At 43.2% G+C, this 25675-nt stretch overlaps 2 protein-coding genes across 20 annotated transcripts in view; one reads left to right on the forward strand and one right to left on the reverse strand.

The window, feature by feature from the left end:
• The window catches only part of BBOF1 (basal body orientation factor 1), a 65684-nt gene extending 41585 nt beyond the window's left edge, over positions 1-24099 (forward strand). For 14 of the 19 annotated variants that reach the window (XR_012415938.1, XM_065549048.1, XM_045396728.2 and 11 more), the window contains one exon: positions 7281-8985. Coding sequence is in view for 13 of the 19 variants with exons in the window: in XM_065549048.1 (XP_065405120.1) it covers positions 7281-7292 (12 nt within the window). In the remaining 6 variants the exon portion in view is untranslated. Of the gene's footprint in view, positions 1-7280; positions 8986-21404; positions 21561-22789; positions 22851-23993 lie in introns of those variants that run through there. The other 5 variants (XR_012415935.1, XR_010588546.1, XR_012415936.1 and 2 more) reach the window with 2 other exon arrangements.
• On the reverse strand, positions 77-25648 carry ALDH6A1 (aldehyde dehydrogenase 6 family member A1). The gene is made up of 12 exons (XM_005561751.4): positions 25540-25648; positions 17827-17889; positions 15188-15262; positions 14852-15013; positions 14545-14623; positions 13844-14146; positions 11484-11605; positions 9982-10171; positions 9292-9473; positions 7771-7950; positions 7415-7513; positions 77-3032 (listed from the first exon to the last, which is right to left on the reverse strand). Exons 1-12 carry the CDS (start codon positions 25591-25593, stop codon positions 2928-2930), a joined length of 1614 nt encoding a protein of 537 aa, XP_005561808.2. The 5' UTR covers positions 25594-25648; the 3' UTR covers positions 77-2927.
• Positions 25649-25675: the final 27 nt, after the last annotated feature.

Consider the following 25675-nt stretch of genomic DNA (forward strand, 5'->3'; position numbering starts at 1 on the left):
GGTGGGAAGTCAGAGTCATTACAACCTAGAGGACAAAGGCTTATAAGGAAATATGAAATGATTTTTTTAAGCCAAGTTTTTCTCTTTAAGAGTTTTTTATTTATAATTTGTTATTCATAATCAATTAGTACAATGTAGAATCTGAGAAATTTCAAATGAAGCCACATTAGAGTAAAAAAAAAAAAAAAAGAAAATACTGACTTTTTAGCTGCGATCACATGAATATAACTGATGAGTTTTTTTCATCTAAGAAATAAGAAACTCTGAACAGCACAATTCTGATTAGTGTGTTTTTTAGAAGTGATTTCCCTTAAATATAAGGAAAATGTTAGGAGTCTCTGTGACTACATTTAATTCCACTTGGAATATAGACAATAATGACCTTTTATTTAACCCAGCCTATAGTTGTTGGATTGGATTAAGTATCACTACCAGGGCCGGGAGTAGTGGCTCACACCTATAATCTCAGCCCTTTGGGAGGCCGAGGCGGGCGGATCATGAGGCCAGGAGATTGAGAACCCAGGAGGCGGAGGTTGCAGTGAGCTGAGATCATCCCACTCCACTCCACCCTGGGCAACAGAGTGAGACTCCATCTCAAAACAAAACAAAACAAAACAACAACAACAAAAAATCACTACCAGTTGCCAGCTGTGATAAGAGCTAAAACAACGGGCACTGTAGTCTCAAATTATAAATTTCTATTGCCTCATCTTTAGGAAAGCACAAAAAAAAAAAAAAAAAAAAAAAAGGCCCAATAGGGTCATAAGTGTATTTTACAAAAGTTCCAGTCACCTTAAGTGATTGAAGGTTTTGACATTCTATCCAGCCAGGTGGTAGTAATAAGCCTCAGATCCACAGGGTACACAACATTTTCAAGGTATTTTTTTTTTTATCATCCTTAATTCATGAATAACCCCCATAGTGTAGGTTAGTTAGCACTATCAAAGTGACTAGTAAGGACGCAGGAAAATAAAGAGAGGATTCAATTGGGATGGTACTGCAAAAAGAATCCATTCTGTTCGGCACATGAATTTCTGTTCTGATCTTAAGTTTAGATATATCAAAGAAACAAAAAGCATAAAGGCAGCTGGGGGTGGTGGCACACACCTGTAATCCCAGCACTTTGGGAGGCCAAGGCAGGCGGATCACCTGAGGTCGGGAGTTCAAGACCAGCCTGACCAACATGGAGAAACCCCGTCTCTACTAAAAATACAAAAACATTAGCCAGGTGTGGTGGCGTATGCCTGAAATCCCAGCTACTCGGGAGGCTGAGGCAGGAGAATTGCTTGAACCCGGGAGGCGGAGGTTGCAGTGAGCCGAGATCACGCCATTGCACTCCAGCCTGGGCAATAAGAGCGAAACGCCGTCTCCAAAAAAAAAAGCATAAAGGCAGTTGAACTAATGGCAGAAGACTGTCAAAGCATTTTTTTTTTAACCACTTTATGTCATGAAAAGCTTCGAAATTTCTTAGGCCCAGTCAATTGCTCTACATGAAGAATTCTTTATTAAAAAAATCACTAATTAGAAATACAGGCAAGAGAAAAGAATATATAAAAGTTGGCAAGTAATAGCAGGTTAGATTTGCTTAAGGCAGGTGTCTTACCCATTTTCATGGTTGGAACACTCCTTGATTTCTGGACCTAAAATAACTTTTGAAATAATTTTCTAAAGAAAATTATTTGCATCTGGCCAGGCACGGTGGCTCATGCCTGTAATCCCAGCACTTTGGGAAGCCGAGGCAGGTGGATCATCTGAGGTCAGGAGTTCGAGACCAGCCTGACCAACATGGAGAAACTTCGTCTCTACTAAAAGTACAAAATTAGCTGGGCGTGGTGGCACATGCCTGTAATCCCAGCTACTAGCGGGGCTGAGGCAGGAGAATCGCTTGATCCTGGGAGGCGGAGGTTGCGGTGACCCGAGATTGCACCATTGCACTCCAGCCTGGGCAACAAGAGTGAAACTCCATCTCAAAAAAAAGAAAAAAGAAAATTATTTGCATCTGAATTAATGGCTGAAGCATTAATTAATGATTGCTGAAGAGAACCCTGAAAGTTAGTACTTGGCACATATAACAAAAAGTTGATTTGATTTATCCATTGCTTACTGAGGTATCCTTGAGAAGTGATCTTAAGAAGCAGGAACAGTGACAATGATAGAACTAATAGTGGTCATGAAATACTAGGAAACAAAGTGGCATTGAGCAGAAAAGAAAGAAGCTGTTGCCACAACTTTGGGATATATAAAAATGGATTATATCTTGTGTATTGTGGGATAAAAGAGGGGCTAAAGAAAGCTTTGCAAGAGGTCTCTCCCAGTGGCATTTAGGTAGTGCTATGTTTGAGGATCAACCAAAAACAGTGAGTTATTTCTGTCCTGTTTCCCCATCTAAGAGTTCTTGCAATTATTGGAACATTTTCTTTAAAAAAAATAATTTTCCCTTTTCTTTTTTTACTTTTTCAATTTTTTAAAATAGAGACAGGGTTTCGCCATGTTGCCCAGGCTGGTCTTCAACTCCTGGGCTCAAGCAGTCTGCCCACCATGGCCTCCCAAAATGATGGAATTACAGGCATGAGCCACTGCGCCTGGCCGGAACATTTTCTTTACGTACACTGGCGTTTCTCCCCTTCAAATCATCAGAAAAGGGGATAATTTTTAGAAATCAGGTTTAAGCACTAATTTCAGATAAGCATTTCATAGTTACAATAGTTACCTCAAAAATGTACGAAGAGCAAGTGAAAAATCTGGTTTCATTGTTACACTAGGCAGCTCCCTATAGAAACTTTGCTGGGGTTAATAGTCCTGAGGAAGATTTTAGTTACAGTGTAGTCCAGTCCCATAGATCTGATCTGAGCAAAGCTGACAAATGAAGCTGCTCAAAAATAAAGGGAAATTACTCAGGATGGACTGAGTCTTAAACAAACTTGTGTCTAACGGCCCATGGTAGGCATGGCAACAGCAGGTGAGGAAAGAGTAGCATCCTCTTCTTTCCACTGAGAAGTAATGGTCTTTAACTGAGTGTAGAATTGGATGCCCTATAGAAAACAGAAAAAAAGTTAGCATATATTTCTGGGGTTTCATGATTCTTCTTTTAATTAGCTTTTGAAGGAGGTATTATAAAGTGCTACTCACTTTCCTAACTGAGAAATGCAATCAGAATCCAATATATATTGTTCATAAAATAATTGATCTAAAACATTTAACATAATACCTGGCAGATAGTAAACAATCAAACCTTAGCCATCATTATTACGCTGAAACTAGTATTTCTTTCTTTTTTGTTTGAGATGGAGTCTTGCTCTCTCACTTAGGCTGAAGTGAAGTGGCATGATCTCAGCTCACTGCAACCTCTGCCTCCCGGGTTCAAGCAACTCTCCTGCCTCAGCCTCTCAAGTAGCTGGGATTACAGGCACCTGCTACCATGCCTGGCTAATTTTTGTATTTTTAGTGGATATGGGGTTTCACCATGTTGGCCAGGCTGGTCTCGAATTCCTGGCCTCAAGTGATCCGCCTTCCTCGGCCTCTCAAAGTGCTGGAATTACAACTGTGAGCCACCGTGCCCCCAGCCATTACATAGTAGGCTATTTATTTATTTACTTATTTATTTATTTAGAGAAGGAGTCTCTCTCTGTTGCCCAGGCTGGAGTGCAGTGGTGTGATCTTGGCTCACTGCAACCTCTGCCTCCCAGGTTCATGTGATTCTCCTGCCTCAGCCTTCTGAGTAGCTGGGATTACAGGCATGCGCCACCACACCCAGCTAGTTTTGTATTTTTAGTAGAGACGGGGTTTCACCATGTTGGCCAGGCTGGTCATCTGACTTCAGGTGATCCTCCAGTCTTGGCCTCCCAAAGTGCTGGGATTACAGGCATGAGCCACTGTGCCTAGTTGGCCATTTCTGATAATTATCAGAGATCATGAGCTCTATATTGAAGTGGCAAACCCAAAGTATCTTACAAATCTAAAGTAAAATATCTGACATTATACAAATTCACTTCTAAAATTACCTATAACATGTGAGCCCAAAAATTCAGCATATTTAACTCTCTCTATATATAGATAGATATAGATTATTTTATTTTATTTTTTATTATTTTTTTTGAGATGGAGTCCCACTCTGTCGCCCAGGCTGGAGTGCAGTGGTGTGATCTCAGCTCACTGCAAGCTCTGCCTCCTGAGTTCATGCCATTCTTCTGCCTCAGCCTCCCGAGTGGCTGGGACTACAGGTGCCTGCCACCACTCCTGGCTAATCTGTTGTATTTTAGTAGAGATGTTAGCCAGGATGGTCTCGATCTTCTGACCTTGTGATCCACCCGCCTCGGCCTCCCAAAGTGCTGGGATTACAGGCGTGAGCCACTGCACCTGGCTAGATATAGTTTATTTTATAAGAGTAGGCTTGAGCAAAAGAGAATAATACATTGTGCAGATTTAACACTTACATAATTACTAGCAAGCTAGAATGACATTTTACCAGATTACCAGAGTAATTTATAATAATTAAATTGGGGGGTGCAGCCAGGCGTGGTGGCTCACACTTGTAATATCAGCACTTTGGGAGGCTGAGGCAGGCAGATCACTTGAGGCCATGAGCTCGAGACCAGCCTGGCCCAACGTGGCGAAACTCCGTCTCTATTTAAAAAAAAAAAAAAAAAAAATTAGCTGGGTGTGGTGGCCGGTGCCTGTAATCCCAGCTACTTGGGAGCTTGAGGCAGAATTGCTTGAACCTGGGAGGTGGAGGTTGCAAGTGAGCTGAGATTGCACCACTGCACTCCAGCCTGGACAACAGAGCAAGACTCCCATCTCAAAAAAATAAATAAATGAGAGGGTGGGCAGGCAACAATTTTTAAACAATAGTTGTACTCTGCTTTGCTTAAAAGAAATGTTACTAGTATCAAATTAGTCATTTTTACAAAAGCTGTGACTAAGCCAGGTTCAGTGACTCACTCCTGTAATCCCAGCACTTTGGGAGGCCAAGGCAGGCAGATCACCTGAGGTAAGGAGGTCAAAATCAGCCTGGCCAACATGGCAAAACCCCGTCTCTACTACAAATACAAAAATTGGCGGGCGTGGTGGTGCGTGCCTGTAATCTCAGCTACTCAGGAGGCATAGACAGGAGAATTGCTTGAACCCTGGAGACTGAGGTTGCAGTGAGCCGAGATCATACCACTGTACTCCAGCCTGGGCGACAGAGCAAGACTCCGTCTCACAAAGAAAGGAAAACAAAACAAAAAACCAAAAGCTGTGACTAATATACAAATTAGATAATCAACCTCCAAATACCAAAGTGTTGACTTCTTAACCATTTGGCCACACTGTCATAATGCTATGCAATCCCATTGTTAACTTTTTAATAACCCAAACATAAATAAATAAAATAAAAAAGCACCACATGCCCTGCCGTCTGGCAGCACACAGCTGGCACAGAAAAAAAAATTAACCTATAAAAGGGAAAACTTGTATAGCAAAACATGTAATTTATTAATGAAGGTTTCAAAATGGCTCTAGTCCTATGGGATTACAAAGAACTTCCCCTAGCCTATTTGTTCAACAAATGTTTAGGTAGCCTGCTCTGTGCCAGGTACTGCAGATAAGTAAAAAACAACTATAGTGTGATGAGGGATTCTCTACGTGGCAAGCCCTATATGACTCAACCCCTGCCTGCCTCTCTAACCTCATTTTTTCCTTTTCTTCTCATTTGCTCACTGTGCCCCAGCCCATTTCTGCTGTTTGAATGTGCCACGCTTCTTCCTGCCTTAGGACATATGTACCTGTTGGCCGATGTGGCAATAGTAATAATTCTTTTTTTTTTTTTTCTGAGATGGAGTCTTGCTCTTTTGCCCAGGCTGGAGTCCAGTGGTGCAATCTTGGCTCACTGAAACTTCCGCCTGCTGGGTTCAAAGCATTCTCCTGCCTCAGCCTCCAGAGTAGCTGGGATTACAGGCGCCCGCCACCACGTCCAGCTAATTGTTTTATTTTTAGTAGAGAGGGGGTTTTGCCATGTTGGCCAGGCTGGTCTCGAACTGCTGACCTCAGGAGATCTGCCTGCCTCAGCCTCCCGAGGTGCTGGGATTACAGGCGTGAGCCACCATGCCTGGCCAATAGTGATAATTCAATACTTACAACATTATGAAATATATAGGTACTGTTGTTATTCTTTTTATACGTGAATAAATTTAAGGCATAAAGCAGGTATCCAGGTGCGGTGGCTCACACCTGCAATCCTAGCACTTTAGGAGGCTGGGGCGGGTGGATTACCTGAGGTCAGGAATTCGAGAGCAGCCTGGCCAAAATGGTGAAACACTATCTCCACTAAAAATACAAAAATTAGCCGGGTGTGGTGGTGGGCACCTGTAATCCCAGCTACTTGGAGGCTAAGGCAGGAGAATTGCCTGAACCTGGGAGATGGAGGTTGCAGTGAGCCGAGATCGTGCCACCACACTCCATCCTGGGTGACGGAGTGAGACTCTGTCTCAAAAACAAAAAAAATAATTAAAGGTATCCCCCAAAGTCAGACAGCTAATAACTGGCTTAGCTGGGATTTGAACACAGGCAATTTGGTTCCAGATCTGCTTTACTTTTCTTGTTCAGTGCTGTATTCATAGTGCCTAAAATAATGCCTGCTACAGGCCGGGCACAGTGGCTCACACCTGTAATCCCAGTGCTTTGGGAGGCTGAGGCGGGCGGATCACGAGGTCAGGAGTTTGAGACCAGCCTGGCCAACATGGTGAAACCCTGTCTCTACTGAAAAACAAAAAATTACCCGGGCATGGTGTCAGGCGCCTATAGTCCCAGCTATTCAGGAGCCTGAGGCAGGAGAATTGCTTGAACCCAGGAAGCGGAGGTTGCAGTGAGCTGAGACCATGCCACAGCACTCCAGCCTGGGCAACAGAGCGAGACTGCGTCTCAAAAAAAAAAAAAATAATAATAATAATAATGTCTGCTACAAAGAAGGTGCTCAATAACATTTTTTGTAAATGAATAACTATTACAGAAAAACTATGTGCAATGGGAACACACTGGGGATCACACCACCCAGCACTGAGGGAGGGGTGGTGGCAGTTGGAGGAGGTTTTCTGGAGGAGCTCATTCTTTAAATTGAGACATGGCAGATGATTAGGAGTTAGTCAGATGAAAGGGGAGAGATGGCGAAGAGGGTCACATGCTCAGGAAGTGGCATATACAAAGGCTTGGACTTCCCCATGTTCTTTCCTCAAAACTTTGTTGCTTTGAATTATTCAGGAAGAAGCAGCTTGGCAAAATTTTGTTAACTTTTAAATCTTTTTTAGGGAACCTTCTGAGAAGCACTGATTATGACCCCACAGAAGCTGCTGGCAGGCCCTTCCTTGCAGAATCCTTGCTCCTGAATATCTTTTAGAAAATTTCTTAAGGGAAAAGACAAAAATTTTAACTCAAAAGTTACCTGTTTGCCATAGAAATTGGTGTCTCCCCTGAAGGAGGATCGAGAGCCGGTGAATGAGAACATTGGCAAAGGCACTGGAATGGGGACATTCACTCCCACCTAAAACAGAACAAATCCGTGTCATACCCTAAGGACAAAGGAACTCTCCATTTAGAAGCACAACAGCATCAGAGACCAGTTTTAAATACCCACCTTCCACCCTGTCCTTTACCCCATGAACTTTCATTCCTGAGGAAGAAATGGGGCAATGTGGGAGGTCATGGGGGCAATCTTAAACCAATGACTCACCATTTACTGTTTCCTCTTAGGAAATAGTAAATGGATATAAGAATCTCTTAAAAATTCTGTTCACAAACCTGTCCGACATCCACCAAGTGGGCATATTTCCGAGCAGTAGCTCCATTGGTGGTGAAGATGGCAGTTCCATTTCCATATGGGTTGTTATTTACAATCTGGATGGCTTCATCCAATGTTTCTGTCTCCAGAACCACAAGAACTGGACCAAAAATCTCCTCTTTGTAACAGGTCATATTTGGCTGCCAGGAGTGATGCATCCAGAAAAGAAGTCAGCTTTTTGGATTCTGAGTATTTTACGCTTATTTGATACTTTCATTTACTACACATCATTTACATGGACAACTTTCATATTAGTAATCTCTTTTCATTTCAAATCACTTATTTTAAAAAAAGTCCTCTCTTAACTGTGTTCCATCTTCCAAGTTACCAATCATATAAACAACTTGGAATTCCTATCAACAATAACCACACTTCTTTTAAGGGACTGTATTTTTAGTTCATGACCCATCATTAGCTTCCTTTTTAATACCTGAACAACTTGTTTCATCCAATTGTCATCAAAAAGTTACATGAAAATTTATTTTTTATAAATCCAATCTATATTAAATATACCAGGATAATTTTTCTCTTTATAGAAACCCAATGCTGTTTTCTATAACATAAACAATCCTTTCTTATTCACTCCTTTGCCTCCCAAAAAAGTCTGTATGTTTATATTTTGATATCGGGTCATAGACACTCAAAACATCCTTCACCATGCAATTAATGTTTGTTGCTGGTAAACGGATTTTTCTGTATGGTTCTGTGGCAAGAGATTTCATAATTTCTACTGCACTTACATTCAACACTTGATGATTCACTATTATACTAGGGCTATATGAATTTCAAAAAACGCCTCATTACCTCAATTTTTAACTCATGTTAGCTGAGAGACTTTCAAAGTTTTGATAAATAAAAATTGACAAGTCAATTATTTCTGTCACTTTCAATAAATATCGGGTGGTTGATATATTGATTGAGACACTGCAGTAGCCATAAGCTAGGCAGCAAGAGGGACACAGGAGAGAAAACATTAACAAACCAGTATAAGATAAGATAGTGTTTGGCAAACTATAGCCTGTGGGCCAAATGTGGCTTCCTGCCTGTTTTTGTACAGCCCCCAAGTTAAAAATGGTTTCTGCATTTTTAAATGGTTGAAAAAAATATTTAATCATATATTAAATGATATGAAATTCAAATATCAGTGTCCATAAATAAAGTTTTATTGGAACACAGCCACCCAATGTTTATGGCTGATCTCACACTACAACATCAGAGTTTAGTTGCAACAGACACTATATCCCTGTAAAACTGAAAATATCCCTTTATGGAAAGTTTGCAGACTGCTGGTATAGTGGAAAGAGTTTGGTTGGGAGTTAGAAGGGGAGGCCCATTCAGACTCCAGATAAAATAACTGATCAATCCTGGCAAGAGATGAAGTCTTAGTCATTAAGTATTTTGATTAATAAATTAGAGGGATGAGATTCTATAGCCTTTAAGGTACCTTCAGCTCTCATATTTCTGAAATAAAAGTTGTTCACCTTGACATTCGAGATGATGGTTGGTCCAACAAAGTTACCATTTTCATAGCCTTTCACTTTAATTTTTCGTCCATCAAGAAGGATGGAAGCTCCCTCCTTTGTTCCACTATCAATCAGATTACAGACTCGCTCTTTGGCCTGGGGAGTGATCAGAGGGCCAAGATCAGCTCCAGGCTGATCTCCTGTAAAACAACACAGAAGAATTTAAAGTCCTCATTAACATAAATTATGACTGCTGTCAGGGCTCATGCCTGTAATCCCAAAGCTTTAGGAGGTCAAGGCAGGAGGACTGCTTGAGCCCAAGAGTTCCAGACCAGCTTGGGCAACAAAGTGAGACTTCGTCTCTACAAAAAATAAAAAAATTAGCCAGGTGGTGGTGCACACCTGTGGTCCAAGCTGCTCAGGAGGCTGAGGCAGGAGGATCACTCGAGCCCAAGAGTTTGAGGCTGCCACGAGCTAGGATGGCACCACTGCACTCCAGTTTGGGTGGCAGAGAGCCTCTGCCTTTAAAAAAAAAAAAAAAAAAAAAACCACTGCTAATGAGATGAATCCAAGTGACAAGTACAATATAAAGAGAGGAAATGGCAAGAATAGACGTGATTGTTCCCACTGGCCAAGGCCACTGACAGAACTCAAGAGCTTAGTGCCACAGATGCAAAATCTAAGGGAGCAAGGCAGGTGATTGATTACCTGCATTGACTCTCAGGTTTTTGGCACGCTCCACCAGCTCTGGCAGCCACTTCTTGGCTTCTCCCACAAGGACTGCTGTTGAAAGAGCCATGCAGCGCTGACCAGCAGCTCCAAATGCTGCCCCAACCAGCTGGTTCAGGGTATTTTCCTTATTGGCATCTGGCATGACTACCCCATGGTTCTTGGCTCCCTAAAAAAAAAAAATACAGAAAAGCACAGGAATCTTCCTTGGCCAAATACAATTAAGCTAAGAAATTAAGCAGTGGACCAGGTATGGTGGCTAACGCCTGTAATCCCAGCACTTTGGGAGGCTGAGGTGGGAAGGATCACTTGAGGTCAGGTGTTCAAGACCAGCTTAGGCAACATGGTGAAACACGATCTCTACAAAAAATTAGCCAGGAATGATGGCACAAGCCTGTGGTCCCAGTTACTTAGGAAGCTGAGGTAGGGGGACCCCTTAATTCTGGGAGGCAGAGGTTGCAGTGAGCCAAGATCACACCATTGTACTCCAGAGTGGGTAACAGAGTGAGACCCCTGTCTCAAAAAAAAAAAACAAAAACAAAAAACAAAAAACAAAAAAACAACAAAAGGAAAGAATTTGTTGTCTGCTGGGTTTTTCAGTTATAAGAAGAGCAATGTTAAAAAAATAAAAAAAGAGAGAGAACTTACAGCCTTACAGCAATAATGCCAGTAACCAGCTGAAAGGCAAAACAGAAAGTAGACCTCTTGATATAGAATTTCAAGAAAGAGCCAGGCATAGTGGCTTATGCCTGTAATCCCAGCACTTTGGGAGGCCAAGGTGGGCGGATCACTTGAGGTCAGGAGTTCGAGACCAGCTTGGCCAACATGGTGAAACCCCATCTCTACTAAAAATACAAAAATTAGCCGGGTGTGGTGGTAGGCACCTGTAATCCCAGCTACTTGGGAGACTGAGGCACGAGAATTGTTTGAACCTGGGAGGTGGAGGTTGCAGTGAGCTGTGATGGCACCACCGCACCCTAGCCTGGGTGACAAAGTAAGACTCTGTCTCAAAAAAAAGTGATTAACGTGACTTAGAATGAAACTCCTCTAAAGGTTCATGATTAAAGAGAAGACATTCAGAAGGACATGGTAAGGCTTATGTCTGTAATCCCAGCACTTTGGGAGGCCGAGGCAGGCAGATCACAAGGTCAGGAGATCGAAACCATCCTGGCCAACATGGTGAAACCCCATCTCTACTGGAAAAAAATAGAAAAATTAGCCAGGCGCAGTGGCGCGCGCCTGTAGTCCTAGCTACTCAAGAGGCTGAGGCAGGAGAATCACTTGAACCTGGGAGGCAGAGGTTGCAGTGAGCCAAGATCATGCCACTGCACTCCAGCCTGGCGACAGAGAGACTCTGTCTCAAAAAAATAAAAGAAACACTGACATTGGAGTGGGATGAGTGGCCTCTCTGCTGAAGGTCTGTTCCTAGGTAATTTTCATATATAGAATAAAGATTGGAGAAAAAAGGAATAAGAAGTCACCATATTGGCTTGAACCCTCTTGCCATGTCTTGATCCTCTCTCGAAGATATACTCTCCTGCCTGGTTGGATCCCACAAAGCTGATTGCTTTGATGTCCGGATGATCGCAAATAAAATTTACAGCTTTAAGAAGAAAATAAATGATCACTCACAAAGGAGCAAACGGATTCTCAACACGGAAAATTTCCCCTTTCCCCACTGTTATGAATTTGAAGTTTTCCTGTGTTTTTCTTTTCTTCTTCTTTTTTTTTTTTTTTTGAGACGGAGTCTTGCTCTGTTGTCCAGGCTGGAATGCAGTGGTGCGATCTTGGCTCACTGCAACTGACGCCTCCCAGGTTCAAGCAATTCTCCGTCTCAGCCTCCCAAGCAGCTGGGATTATAGGCACCCGACACCACGCCTGGCTAATTTTTGTATTTTTAGTAGACACGGGGTTTTACCATCTTGGCCAGGCTTGTCTTGAACTCCTGACGTTATGATCCACTCGCCTTGGCCTCCCAAAATGCTGGGAATACAGGTGTGAGCCACTGCGCCAGGCCTGTGTTTGTTTTTCTATACTGGATTCTCATTGTAAAGTTCTCTCCTTGTATCTTTTAAATTCTATTTAGCCGGCTGGACACCATGGCTCATGCCTGTAATTCCAGCACTTTGGGAGGCTGAGGCAGGTGGATCACCTGAGGTCAAGAGTTCGAGACCATCCTAGCCAATATGGTGAAACCCTGTCTCTACTAAAAATACAAAAAAATTAGCCAGGCGTGGTGGTGGGCGCTTGTAATCCCAGCTACTTGGAAGTCTCAGGCAGGAGAATTGCTTGAACCTAGGAGGCAGAGGTTGCAGTGAGCCAAGATCATGCCATTGCACTCCAGCCTGGGCAACAAGAGCAGAAGTCCATCTCAAAAAAATAAAAAATAAATAATAAAAAATAAATTCTATTTAGCCTCTTTCCTTTCATGATTTTTCTCATGTGTTACTCCAGAATTTCCACTTCTAATCTAACTTTTATTTTATTTTATTTATTTTTTTTTTGAGACAGGGTCTCACTGTTTCACCTAGGCTGGAGTGCAGTGGTGCAATCTTGGCTCACTGCAACCTCTGTCTGCCAGGCTTAAGCCGTCTTCCCACCTCATGGGACTACCTGCACATGCCACCATTCCTGGCTAAGTTTTGTATTTTTTTGTAGAGACAGGGGTTTTGCCACATAGCCCAAGCTGGTCTCGAACTCCTGGGCTCAAGTGATCCACCTGCCTTCACCTCCCAAAGTGCTGGGATCACAGGTGTGTGCCATTGCACCCAGCCTTAATCTAACTTTGAAGGCTGCAACTCCTATTTTCCTAGAAAATAACAGCCTTTGAATACTGAACTCTTCTTTTTTGTCCTTCAAGAATAACAATAGGCAGTGCACGGTGGCTCACGCCTGTAATCCCAGCACTTTGGGAGGCTGAGGCGGGTGGATCACCTGAGGTCAGGAGTTTGAGACCAGCCTGGCCAACATGGTGAAACCCCGTCTGTACTAAATAGTTTTACCAAAAGTAGTGGGGCACGGTGGCACATGCCTATAATCTCAGCTACTCAGGAGGCTGAGGCAGGAGAATTGATTGAACCTGGGAGGCAGAGGGTAGAGTGAGCTGAGATTGCACCACTGCACTTCAGCCTGGGCAACAGAGGGAGACTCCATCTCAAAAAAAAAGAATAACAATATTTCCTCAATGGTGACTATGTACTAGGACACTCAGACACTATTGTGTTCTCATGTGAGAGGTAATATAGCATAGTTTTTAAAAGCAAAAATCAGAGTCAGCCTTCCTGGATGGGTATACACATCCTGGCTTTGACGGTTTCTAGCACTGTGACTTTGGGCTAATTGATTTCACTATGTCTCATTTTTCTCTTCTGCAAAATGGAAAAAATAATACCCATCTCAAAGGGTGATTATAAAGATTAATAGATAAAAAGCACTAGGAACAGTGCCTGACACACAGACGCATTATTTAAGTATTAGCTATTATTACAAGAATTGGAAGGCCTTCAGTATCTCTGAGATCTGCAAATTCTCTGAGTTAAATATCCTCATGTATTCTCTTCATATTGAAGAAAAAAGTTTCTTTTTTAATCTTATCTGTGTCTAGCCCTAATCCAGATTTCTAGTGTCCCAATATATACTGTAGGGCAAGAAGCACTGCTATTCCCTAGTTGGTTACCTTGGCGCACAAAGATGGCAAAATCATCAACAAACATGGAGGTTAAAATGAGTAAATACTTTCCTCTTTACAAGTAGGTTCCTTATCCTAAAACATCCAATCATCACTAAACACCTTGATTTTTTGGTAGCCAGATTAAGTAGCCATATGCAGAAGGGCCGTTACCTTCATGTTGTCCATGGATGATGTTTAATGTTCCATCAGGGGCACCAGAATCCTGGAGCAACTTAGCAAGAAGCATAGTTGCTCCAGGGACTCGCTCGGATGGTTTCATTAGGAAGGTATTTCCACACACCATGGCCATGGGAAACATCCAAAGGGGGATCATGGCGGGAAAATTGAATGGAGCAATGCCTGCACACACTCCCAGAGGCAGACGGTAGGAATAAAGGTCCATGTCTTTGGTGATGGATGGCATGGTCTCTCCCATCATGAGGGATGTCACACTACAGGCATGCTCAACCACCTCTGGAACACAGAAGTCAGGCCATCAGCTCTCCACACTGTGTACTAGTTAGCTTTGTCCTGTTCTCTTCAGCCCTGAGGACAGGAAGTGGCTCAGGCCAATGAACGGGCGCAGGGTACACTGACTTGCCCTTCCAAGTTAAGGGTTTGTGCAAAATGAGATTCTCTGAATGGGAAAAATACAGCGATATGTATATACCCACTGGAGGATCATTTGAGTAAAGAGTAAAGTAAATCAGTCTTAGGGATACTGAATACTGCCATTTTTCACAAGCATTAAAAAAGACATAATGGGATGGCAAAATCTATATAAAGGAAGAAGCAACCTCCCATTCTGAGATCTGTGCCTCCCACCTTCCTTTGCTCCTTCCCAAAAGTCCCATAAGGGGCTCCCAGCTTACGAAGGCCTCGAAATACATCTCCTTCAGCATCAGCTAGGGTCTTCCCTTGTTCCAATGTGATTAACTTGGCAATTTCTTTCTAGAGAGAAAACACACAGATAGAAATTAATGCAAGAATGTTCCTCTTTTAAATTCTCAGGTAGCCAAGGAAGAATAAGACTGGAGGAGATGTAGTACAAGGGAGAGAGCCATGATCAATGTCTCTGCATACTGCAGAGTAAGGGAGGGTGGCTGAAAAGGTCTCTGTGAGAGTGACAAACATGCCCTAGGTGACAGTTTGGAAAAGCATACCATTCAGATTTCATACCAAGTTTTCTTTAATAAGTTGTTGATAGCGGAGCAAGACCTGCTGGCGGCTTAATACTGAAGTGTCTGCCCATGCAGGAAAAGCACGTTTGCAGGAAGCAATGGCTGCATCCATTTCTGCCTTGGTGGCCTGAGGGACCCGACCAATGACCTCATTGGTGGCCTGATGAGAAAAATAAGCACATGATCCTTTGCCCCTGACTCACCTTCTCCACTGTACATCTAGTCACAGAAGCAGCACTATGTGCTTTACAATAGACACCCATGTCCCTACTTGCCCATCATGTCCCTAGAATTCTAGGCTCCTAAGTTGAAGTCCCAAAGCAGCTTCGCTTACTGGGTTGTGGATCTCGATCCATTTGTCACTTTTGGATTCAACAAATTTCCCATCAATGAAGAGCTTTACAGCTGGCTGAAAACAAACAAACAAACAAACAAACAAAAAACCATGAAATTTTGTATTAGTTAATTGCTTTGCTTTTCTCTTTCCCTTGCACCAAAAGGAAAGAAAACAAGTTGATAATGGAATCTTCTCGTCTTTAGAAATGTTACCACTAGGAAAGAGACACATAATATCCTTATCTATTTTGCATGTGTATGTGTTTATTTTATTTTATTTTTTTTGAGACAAAGTTTCCCTCTTGTCCCCCAGTCTGGGGTGCAGTGGTGTGATCTCGGCTCACTGCAACCTCCGATTCCTGATTCCCGGGTTCAAGCAATTCTCTTGCCTTAGCTTCTCGAGTAATGAGATTACAGGTGCCCGCCACAACACCCAGCTACTTTTGTATTTTTGGTAGAGATGGGGTTTCACCATGTTGGCCAGACTGATCTTGAACTTCTGGCCTCAGGTGATCCACCCACCTCGGCCTCCCAAAGTGCTAGGATTACAGGCGTAAGTCTCTGCATCTGGCCCTTATTATTATTATTATTATTTTTTCTTGAGACATGGTCTCACTCTGTCGCTCAGGCTGGAGTATAGCGGCGTGATCATGACTCACTGCAGCCTCAACTCCCAGGGCTTAGGTGATTCTCCCACCTCAACCTCCTGAGCAGCTGGGACTACAGGCACATGCTACCATGCCCAGCTAATTTTTTGGTACTTTTGATAGAGACGAGGCTTGGCCATGTTGCCTGGCTGGTCTCGAACTCCTGGGCTCAAGTGAGCCACCCGCGTCAGACTCTCAAAGTGCTGGGATTACAGGCGTGAGTCACTGTGCCCAGTCTATAGTTTATATTAAGATGTGGCAGAGCCTCTCAATCCTGTGATCTCTCTGAGAATGGGAAATTCCCTGCTAGTCACACAGTGGAACTTCATGAGTGGAAACACGACATTGTGAAGTTTATACTAAAAAAGCAGCAACTCTGTTAACAAAGATTAGCTATTATGAGTTTTTGGCCCAGCTGACTGTTAATTACTGTGAGCATGCACTACCTTTATGATCAAAAGATTTTTGGCCGGGCCCAGTGGCTCACGCCTGTAATCCCAGCACTTTGGGAGGCCAAGGCAGGTGGATCACCTGAGGTCAGGAGTTCGAGACCAGCCTGGCCAACATGGTGAAACCTCATCTGTACTAAAATATAAAAATTAACTGGGTTTGGTGGCATGCACCTGTAATCCTAGCTACTCGGGAGGTTGAGGCAGGAGAATCGCTTGAACCTGGGAGGCAGAGGTTGCAGTGACCCGAGATCGTGCCACTGCATTCCAGCCTGGGCGACAGAGTGAGACTCCATCTCAAAAAAAAAAAAAAAAAAAAAAGATTAAAAAAATGTTTCTATGTATTTTTTTCTGAGATATAGCTCACTGTCACTAATTTTTTTTTTTTTTAACATGGAATCTCACTTTGTCACCCAGGTTGGAGTGCAGTGGCACAATCTTGACTTACTGTAACCTCCGCCTCCCAGGCTCAAGCAGTCCCCCTACCTCACCCTCCCAAGGAGCTGGGACCATAGGTATGCACTACCATGCCTGGCTAATTTTTTGTAGAGATGGAGTTTCACCATGTCTCCCAGGCTGGTCTCAAACTTCTGAGCTCTGGCAATCCACCTGCCTCAGCTTCCCAAAGTGCTGGCATTACAGGCGTGAACCACCGCGCCTGGCCTCTTTCACTAATTTTTTTTTTTTTAAATTTGAGATGGAGTCTCGCTCTGTCGTCAGGCTAGAGTGCAATGGTGAGATCTTGGCTCACTGTAACCTCTGCCTCCCGAATTCAAGTGATTCTCCTGCCTCAGCCCGTGAAGTAGCTGGGACTACAGGTGCGTGCCACCACGCCCAGTTAAGTTTTGTATTTTTAGTAGAGACGGGGTTTCCCCATGTGGGCCAGCATGGTCTCGATCTCTTGACCTCGTGATCCACCCACCTCAGCCTCCCAAAGTGCTGGGACACTAAATTTTTAAAGCGGTCTGTGAACCAAAAAATGGTGATCTACTGTGGTACAGTGTGTGCATACTTCTGTGTGGAAAGAATTTGAGCAATAGTCCTTATTTATTAGATTTTAGGTGCTGGAAGTGGTTGACAGACAGTTGATCTGTAAAAACCACTCTAAAGGTTGTCAAGAAGAAGACAACTATCTGGCAGGGTCAGCAGAACCTCTAGAAGCCATGAAAATGTTTGTATCTTTTGACACGGTAATCCATTTCAGGAGGGAAATAATCCAAAAGGAGGAAAAAACTATATAAATAAATGTTTGTTTTATAATATTGAAAAACTGAAGCAACCTAAATGTTATATAGGGAAACTGTTAATTCAGGCTATATCTATTTGATGGAATATTATTGCAGCCATTAAAATTATAACTATAAAGACCATCTTGCAATATTGATAATGCTTACAATATAGTAGATCTAATATTAGATAAGAAAACCAAGATAGAAAGTTTCACATACACTGTGATGACAATTATGTAAAGAAGATAGAGATACCCAAAAACTATACTGAATTCCTTCTCAGAAGTCAATCTCTATGCCATATAAACTCACCACTGAAGAAGAGAATGAAGATGCTGAATACCAGGCGGAATTGGATTTCACCTTGGAAGAAACCTGTGAGGCAAAAAAATGATTATTTTGATAAATGAGAGCAGAAAGTTATTTAAAATTTAGCAAATAGCTACTATATGCTTAATACTATACTAGCTACTGTGGGGGTATGGAAAAGGACTTGATGTTTCTCTCAAAGGCCATATAGCCGTTAAAGAGAAAAGATATGAATCTATGACACAGCAAACTATGAACGAACAATAAACCATAATAATCATGTCCTATATGTCCAGGATAGTACTGATTAAAAAAAATCTTTTTGTCATTATGTTTTCCTAATTTGGGCCTGGCAAAATGTACCATAAATCTAACAATATGAAAATACTTAGCATGGTATCTAACACAATAGGTACTGAATTTAAGATCATATAAAATCAATATGCTGGGCATGGTGACTCACGCCTGTAATCTCAGCACTTTGGGAAGCTGAGACGGGTGTATCACTTGAGTCTAGGAGTTTGAGACCAGCCTGGGCAACATGGCAAAACCTTATCTACAAAAAATACAAAAATTAGCCAGGCATGGGTGGTGCATGCCTGTGGTCCCAGCTACTAGGGAGGCTGAGGTGGGAGGACTGCTTCAGCCCAGGAGGGTGAGGCTGCAGTGAGTCATGATTGTGCCACTGCACTCCAGCCAGGGAGACAGAGGGAGACACTGTCTCAAAAAAATAAAAAATAAAAATAAATAAAAGCAATGTAAATATAAATCAAATAGTTTATTACCAAATGCAATTAAAATTATATCCTTATATGTACTTGAAAAATGAATGTTCATAAGAACTTTATTTGTAGTATCCCAAAACTTGGAAACAACCCAATGTCTACCATTGGATGGGTGAATAAGGAAATTAATGTGGTATATTCATACACTGGAATACTACTCAGCAAAAAAAGGAATGACCTACTGATACATGCAATATAAATAGTCATAATAATTATGACAAGAGACAAGTTAGATAATAAGAGTACATACTGTATGATTCTACTTCTGTAATACTAGAGAATGCAAACAAATCTGTAATATCAGAACGTAGGACAGTGGTTACCTGGGGATGAAGAGGGAAACTTTTTGGGGTGATGGACATATGTTCATTATGTTGATTGTGATGCTATTTTCACAGGTGTATACAAATGTTAAAACTTATCAAACTGCATACTTTAAATAAGTACAGATTGTTTTATGTCAATTTTATTTTAATAAAGCTGTATTGAAATGCCATAGGTACGTTATAGGAAAAAATGTGTTGGATAGATATTTGATGGGATAAAATCAGCAAATAGGGAGGGAGGATCACTTTCAACAAGATAACTCTCAAACTGTAACTCACTAAAAAAAAGGCTGTATATATGTTATCAAAGTTGATTTTTTGAGACGGAGTCTCACTCTGTTGCCCAGGCTGGAGTGCAGTGGCATAATCTTGGCTCACTGCAATCTCTGCCTCCCGTGCTCAAGTGATTCTCCTGCCTCAGCCTGCCAAGTAGCTCGGATTATAGGTGTCTGCCACCATGCCCAGCTAATTTTCTTTCTTTCCTTTTTTTTTTTTTTTTTTTTTTTTTTGAGGCGGAGTCTGGCTCTGTCGCCCAGGCTGGGGTGCAGTGGTATAATATCAACTCACTGCAAGCTCCGCCTCCTGGGTTCACGCCATTCTCCTGCCTCAGCCTCCCGAGTAGCTGGGACTACAGGCGCCTGCCAACACGCCTGGCTAATTTTTTGTATTTTTAGTAGAGACGAGGTTTCACCGTGTTAGCCAGGATGGTCTCGATCTCCTGACCTTGTGATCCACCTGCCTTGGCCTTCCAATGTGCTGGGATTACAGGTGTGAGCCAGTGCACCTGGCCTAATTTTCATTTATTTTTTGAGACAGAGTTTTGCTCTTGTTGACCAGGCTAGAGTACAGTGGCATGACCTTGGCTCACTGCAACCTCCACCTCCTGGGTTCAAGTGATTCTCCTGCCTCAGCCTCCTAAGTAGCCGAGATTACAGACACCTGCTACTATGCCTGGCTAATTTTTTTTTTTTTTTTTTTTTTTTTTTTTTGCATTTTTAGTAGAGATGGGGTTTCACCATGTTGGCCTGGCTGGTCTTGAACTCCTGACCTCAGGTGATCCACCCGCCTTGGCCTCCCAGAGTGCTGGGATTACAGGCGTAAGCCACTGCACCCAGCCTATATATATGTTATCAAAGTTGATTTAAGAAATATTTAAGCCAATCAAAATGAGCAAACTAAAATACTCAGGACTGGGATATAAAGGAAAGCTGCAATCTAATAATCTTTTATCTTGCCTGAAAAGGGACTCTGTTAACCACAGAGTATAGGGCTGCATGAAGGGTGCCTACAGCACTGCCCAGGAAAAGATGGTGGTCCTTTGGTCCAGCAGATAGTCCTTCCAAATACCTCATCTGCTTGCTCTCCTATTCCCTACCAAAGCCATTTCAAACCGCTGACACTCTCCTGGAGCCCACCATGTCTTATTTATAGCTATGTTCCCAATACCAACATAGCACCGGGTAGGTGTTCAGTAAATAACTGCTGAATAAAATAGAAGCCCACTGCTGTCTGCTTCTTACCCCAAACTAGATTAAGAGGCCCTTTTTTATCCTCTGAAAGCAGCCAATACTTCCCCTTTCAGGCTTATCTCTCTGTGTTGTAATTGTTTGGGGTCTTACTCTGTTTTGTGTTGCTATAACAAAATACCTGAGACTAGGCAATTTATAAGGAAAAGTAGTTTGTTTAGTTCATGATTCTGCAGGCTGGGAATTTCAAGGGATGGCCCTAGCTTCTGGCGAGGGCTTCTGTCCTGTGTCATAACGTAACAGAGAAGATCAAAGGGGAAGCAGACCTGTGTGAAGAGGCAAAACTGGGGCGGGGGGCAGTATCCTGGCTTTATAGCCCACTCACACAGGAACTAATCCATTCCCATGGGAACTAATCCAGTCTCAAAAAAGCAAGAATCCACTCACTACAGCACAAAGCCATTCATGAAGGATCCACCCCCACGACCAAAACACCTCCCACTAGGTCCCAACACTACCACATTGGAGATTAAATTTCAACATGAGTTTTGGTGGAGACAGACCAACCATATCCAAGCCATAGCACCTGGGTACTTATCTGTTACCCATAAAGACTCTCAGTTTCAGGAGGGTTGACACTGCATCTGTCTTGTTCACCTACTTCACAGAGTTAAAAATTATAACTGATCAGGACTGTCCAGTTATAGAAAAGTAGCTAGCACAAAGTTGGTACTCATTAAATCTTATTGTTATGTCATTGTAAATAACGGCATGGTGATTTGTGCCTGTAGTCCCAACTACTCAGGAAGCTGAGGCAGGAGGATCTCTTGAGCCCAGTTCAAGACCAGCTTGGGGAGCATAACAAGACCCCATTTCTATAAATAATAAGTAAACACTTATTATTTGTTTTCACTCTTTGCTATTCCACAACTTTATCTTAAAACTCCCAACTCTACTACTTCCTCTTCCACTTTCAGGAGCTGACTTTGTTTTTCTTACTTCAGAGCACATAGAAACCATCAGATGAGAACGTCTCAACTCCCTAATAGCAAACCTACAAAACTGAACTCAACCTAAGGAGAAGGTAGCCAGCAAGCTCCATGCAGGAAAAGTGACTGAGACAGTGGTGCACAATCAATATATGTGGACTGGATGAAGAGGTATATGCTTTTTTTTTTTTTTTGAGACAGGGTCTTGTCCTGTCTCCTAGGCTGGAATGCAGTGGCATGATCATAGCTCACTGCAGCCTGCAACTCCTGGGTTCAAGCCATCTTCCTGCCTCAGCCTCCCAAGTAGCTGAGACCACAAGCACGTACCACCACACCCAGCTAATTTGCTTTTATTATTTTATTATTTTGAGACAGAGTCTTGCTCTGTCACCCAGGCTGGAGTGCAGTGGTGTAATCTTGGCTCACTGCAACCTCCGCCTCCCAGGTTCAAGTGATTCTCCTGCCTCAGCCTTCCGAGTAGCTGGGATTACAGGCACGCGCCACCACACCCAGCTACTTTTTTGTATTTTTAGCAGAGATGAGGTTTCAACATGTTGGCTGGTCTTGAACTCTTGACCTCAAGTGATCTGCCTGCCTTGGCCTCCCAAAGTGCTGGGATTACAGGTGTGAGCCAACACATTTTTGAATTTTTAGCAGAGACAGTGTTTCACCATGTTGGCCAGGTGGTCTTGAACTCCTGACTTCAAGTGATCTGACCATCTTGGTCTCCCAAAGTGCTGGGATTACAGGGGTGAGCCACCACGCCAGGCCGCCATTAACTCTTTTAAATTTCCCAAGGCTTGGTCCTAGGCCTTCTTTTCTTCTCATTCTGTATATGCTCCTTGGGTGATTTTTATCAACTCCCATGGCTTAACTATCTAGATCCTGATGATGCCCAACTCTTTAGTCCTTGGCCAGAATTTTCTTCTTCAGGTGATACCCACGTAATTATCTTTACCACATCTCTATTTGGATGTTACATAGGCACATGTTAAAAAAAGGTGGCTGGGCACAGTAGCTCACTGTAATTCCAGCACTTTCGGAGGCCGAGGCACTTTGGGAGGCTGAGGTGGGAAGATCACTTGAGTTCAGGAATTTGAGACCTGCCTGCACTCAGTGGAGTGCAGTGACGCGATCTCGGCTCACTGCAAGCTCCACCTCCTGGGTTCATGCCATTCTCTTGCCTCAGCCTCCTGAGTAGCTGGGACTACAGGTGCCCGCCACCACGCCCAGCTAATTTTTTTGTGTTTTTAGTAGAGACGGGGTTTCACCATGTTAGCCAGGATGGTCTCGATCTCCTGACCTCCTGCTCCGCCTGCCTCCCTCCCCTCCTGGTTCATGGCCTGCTAGTCCTACAACATTTGGCTCTTTCCCTAGGTCTCCACAGTATCCCTGTGGAGGTCACTTCAGAAGTTTCTCCAAATGAATCAGAAAATACATAGTGTCCGTTTCCGAAACAAAGTACATGGAAAGATTCTTCTCCTTGATGGAAAAGGACAAAATATTAAGTATTTGGGTCTCTCCTCCGGCAACTTGGTAAAGGATAAACACTCCTATTGTTTATCACTTATTGCAGTACAATAAAGGAACTTTCAGTGAGCATTTCACTGTAAGCCTATGTCAGTGCCTAACATAGAAAGAGATGGCAAGATTTAAGTTCTGAATTTTCAGCCCCATCAGTTACTAGTTCAGTAACCATATCACTGAAAGTGCAAGTCACTACATCTTTTTAAGAGTAATTTTCTTGCCCAGGTGCAGCGGTTCATGTCTGTAGTCCCAACACTTTGGGAGGCTGAGGTGGGAGGATTGCTTGAGTTTAAGAGTTCAAGACCAGCCTGGGCAACATGGTGAAACCCTGTCTCTACAAAAGATACAAAAATTAGCTGGCATGGGGGCACGACCTGTTGTCGCAGCTACTTGGAGGGCTGAGGTGGAAGAATCACTTCAGCGTGGGAGGTCGAGGCTGCTGTCAGTTGTGATTGCACCACTGCACTCCAGCCTGGGTGACAGAGCGAGACCCTGTCTCAAACATTCCTTTATCTCTGAATGGGAGTGATAATATCACAAGGAGCAGAAAGAGGTTTTAGGTTAAGTTTGACTACTCTTCATAGCAGAGAAAAATAAGCTGAATACTTAAAATAATTGAAAACGTGAACTCTCTATAAATCCTTTTGATAGTTCTCTAATATTCATGGCTGCCAAAATCGAGGGTTTTTTTTTTTTGTTTTGTTTTTTTTTTAAGACGGAGTCTTGCTCTGTCACCCAGGATATAGTGCAATGGCACAATCTCAGCTCACTGCAATCTCTGCCTCCCGGGTTCAAGTGATTCTCCTGCCTCAACTTCCTGAGTAGCTGGGATTACAGTCGCCTGACACCCGGCTAATTTTTGTATTTTTAGTAGAGAAGGGGTTTTACCATGTTGGTCTGGCTGGTCTCCAACTCCTGACCTCAGGTGATCCACCCACCTTGGCCTCCCAAAGTGCTGGGATTACAGGCAGGAGCTACAGTGCCTGGCCTCTAGGCTACTTTTTATCAAACTTTTAATCAAAGTTTCATGTTACAACTCCTAGTTGGCTGAGGATTACTCTATTTGTTCTTTTCTAGGTCACTTCAGAAGTTTCTCCAAATGAATCAGAAAATACATAGTGTCTGTTTCTGAAATAAAGTACAAGGAAAGAGAGATTCTTCTCCTTGATGGAAAAGAACAAAATACTTTCTTAAGGTTCTCAATGACTCATTGTGATGGGAGGGGAAGAGGAGGCAAAGGAAAAAAACCAATTTCAGTAAAAGATTTCAAGAAGTTGGTAAGAAAAATATAGGGTGGAAACTTTGTTTTCCTGCTACTAAAAAAAGATACTAGAACAGAACAAGGATCACAGCAAGAAATATGAGTGAGGCCAGACCATCTGACAAACCCTTCAAACTCATCCTTTCTACCGTCCCCATTAAATAGCATATTTAAACGTGAATCTTTGCTGACTCTGCCAAGAATCTTGAAAATGCCCAAGTTTCTGTACTAGAACTCACGGAAACCTGGTGAATACTAATATTACCTAAAAGCGCAGCAATACAGAGGAAATTCTCAGACTGGATGTAATGAATAAGAAGGGCACTGTTGTTTCTTGCTGATTGTTTCTTGCCTGCAGTAAATCTTGCCTCATACTCTAAATCCTTGGTAGGCCATGAACAGGGGAAAGACTATAGAGTTGGAGATTACAGGCCTCAGGCATGCAACTCCTGTAGCTTTACCATTTCTCCTTAGGTTGGCTTCAGAAAGGACTCAATCCCCCAAGTGCAGAGATGAGGGTGTGTGGCACTAGAAGAGCTGATTTGGGGTGGGAACTTAGACTTCTTGTCTTACCTGGCTCCCACTTTCTATCACCTGTTTTGAAAATGTTTAGTACCTTGAACGTACATGGAACATACTGGTAGCGTTAACTGTGTGCCCTTATCTACCCTATGTACATGTGCCCTATCTATGTAAACTGTTTAACTTGGCTGAAAGTTTCACTGAAAGTTTTGGCAAGAAAGGGGACAGCCAGTCTATGGAAAATACAAAGAGCCACACTTAGGGAAAATAATTCGGTAAATGGCTGCCTTTGGTGAAAATCTAGAGTCCACTTCTAGAAGAAAATTCAAAGTTCATACACTGACCCTCGCCCCTCACGTTCCCCCTCCCTCTTACCTCGGATCACCACGGACAGTGAAGTAGGGTGGGGGAAGGGAGCAATGGCAACGTGGACACTCAAGGCAGGGGACAGAATAACCAAAAAGAGTAGTTTCTGGGGGATAGAGAGAACGCTGGTGCAGAGGTGAAAGGGAAAGACGGTGGGCGGATGGAGAGATGAGGGCAAGAGACTGACAGCAGGGAGCGGGCAGAGCTGGAGAAGGAGAGTGGGCGAGAGCCAGAAAAGAGGAGGCTTAGGAGTAAAAGGGTAGAGGGCCAAGGGTAACAGCCCAGGGTTGGATCCGGGACGAGGGAGGGTATGAAGTGAGGGCTGGGCATGGGACAGGGCCCACAGGTTAGGTAGGAGGTCCGGCCAAAAAGGGGTTGGGCCAAGAAGGTGGTCCCGCCCGAGGACGGCTCAGGGAGTGGACGGAAAGGATCCAATTCCTAGCTTCATGGTGCCTTGGCGCCACCCTCACTCGCCTGCAGGATCCTGGCTCGCACTACCGCCGCCGCCGCCGCCACTACCGCCGCCATGGCTCTCGGCCGCCCTAGCTCCGCAACCCGCTCCTCTACAGCTCAGACGCACTACAGCTGCCAGGCCTCGCCCTCCATCCTG

The sequence above is a fragment of the Macaca fascicularis genome, chromosome 7, assembly GCF_037993035.2.
Source record: "Macaca fascicularis isolate 582-1 chromosome 7, T2T-MFA8v1.1".
Classification (NCBI taxonomy): Eukaryota; Metazoa; Chordata; class Mammalia; order Primates; family Cercopithecidae; genus Macaca; species Macaca fascicularis.

Coding starts and splice junctions, on each gene's coding strand:
- ALDH6A1 (XM_005561751.4), bottom strand. CDS start 25,593: ATGGCGGCGGTAGTGGCGGCGGCGGCGGCGGTAGTGCGAGCCAGGATC. Junction 11,606..13,843: donor CATCCATGGACAACATGAAG/GTAACGGCCCTT, acceptor TTCTTCTTAAAG/CTGTAAATTTTATTTGCGAT. Junction 9,474..9,981: donor AAACCTGAGAGTCAATGCAG/GTAATCAATCAC, acceptor GTTGTTTTACAG/GAGATCAGCCTGGAGCTGAT.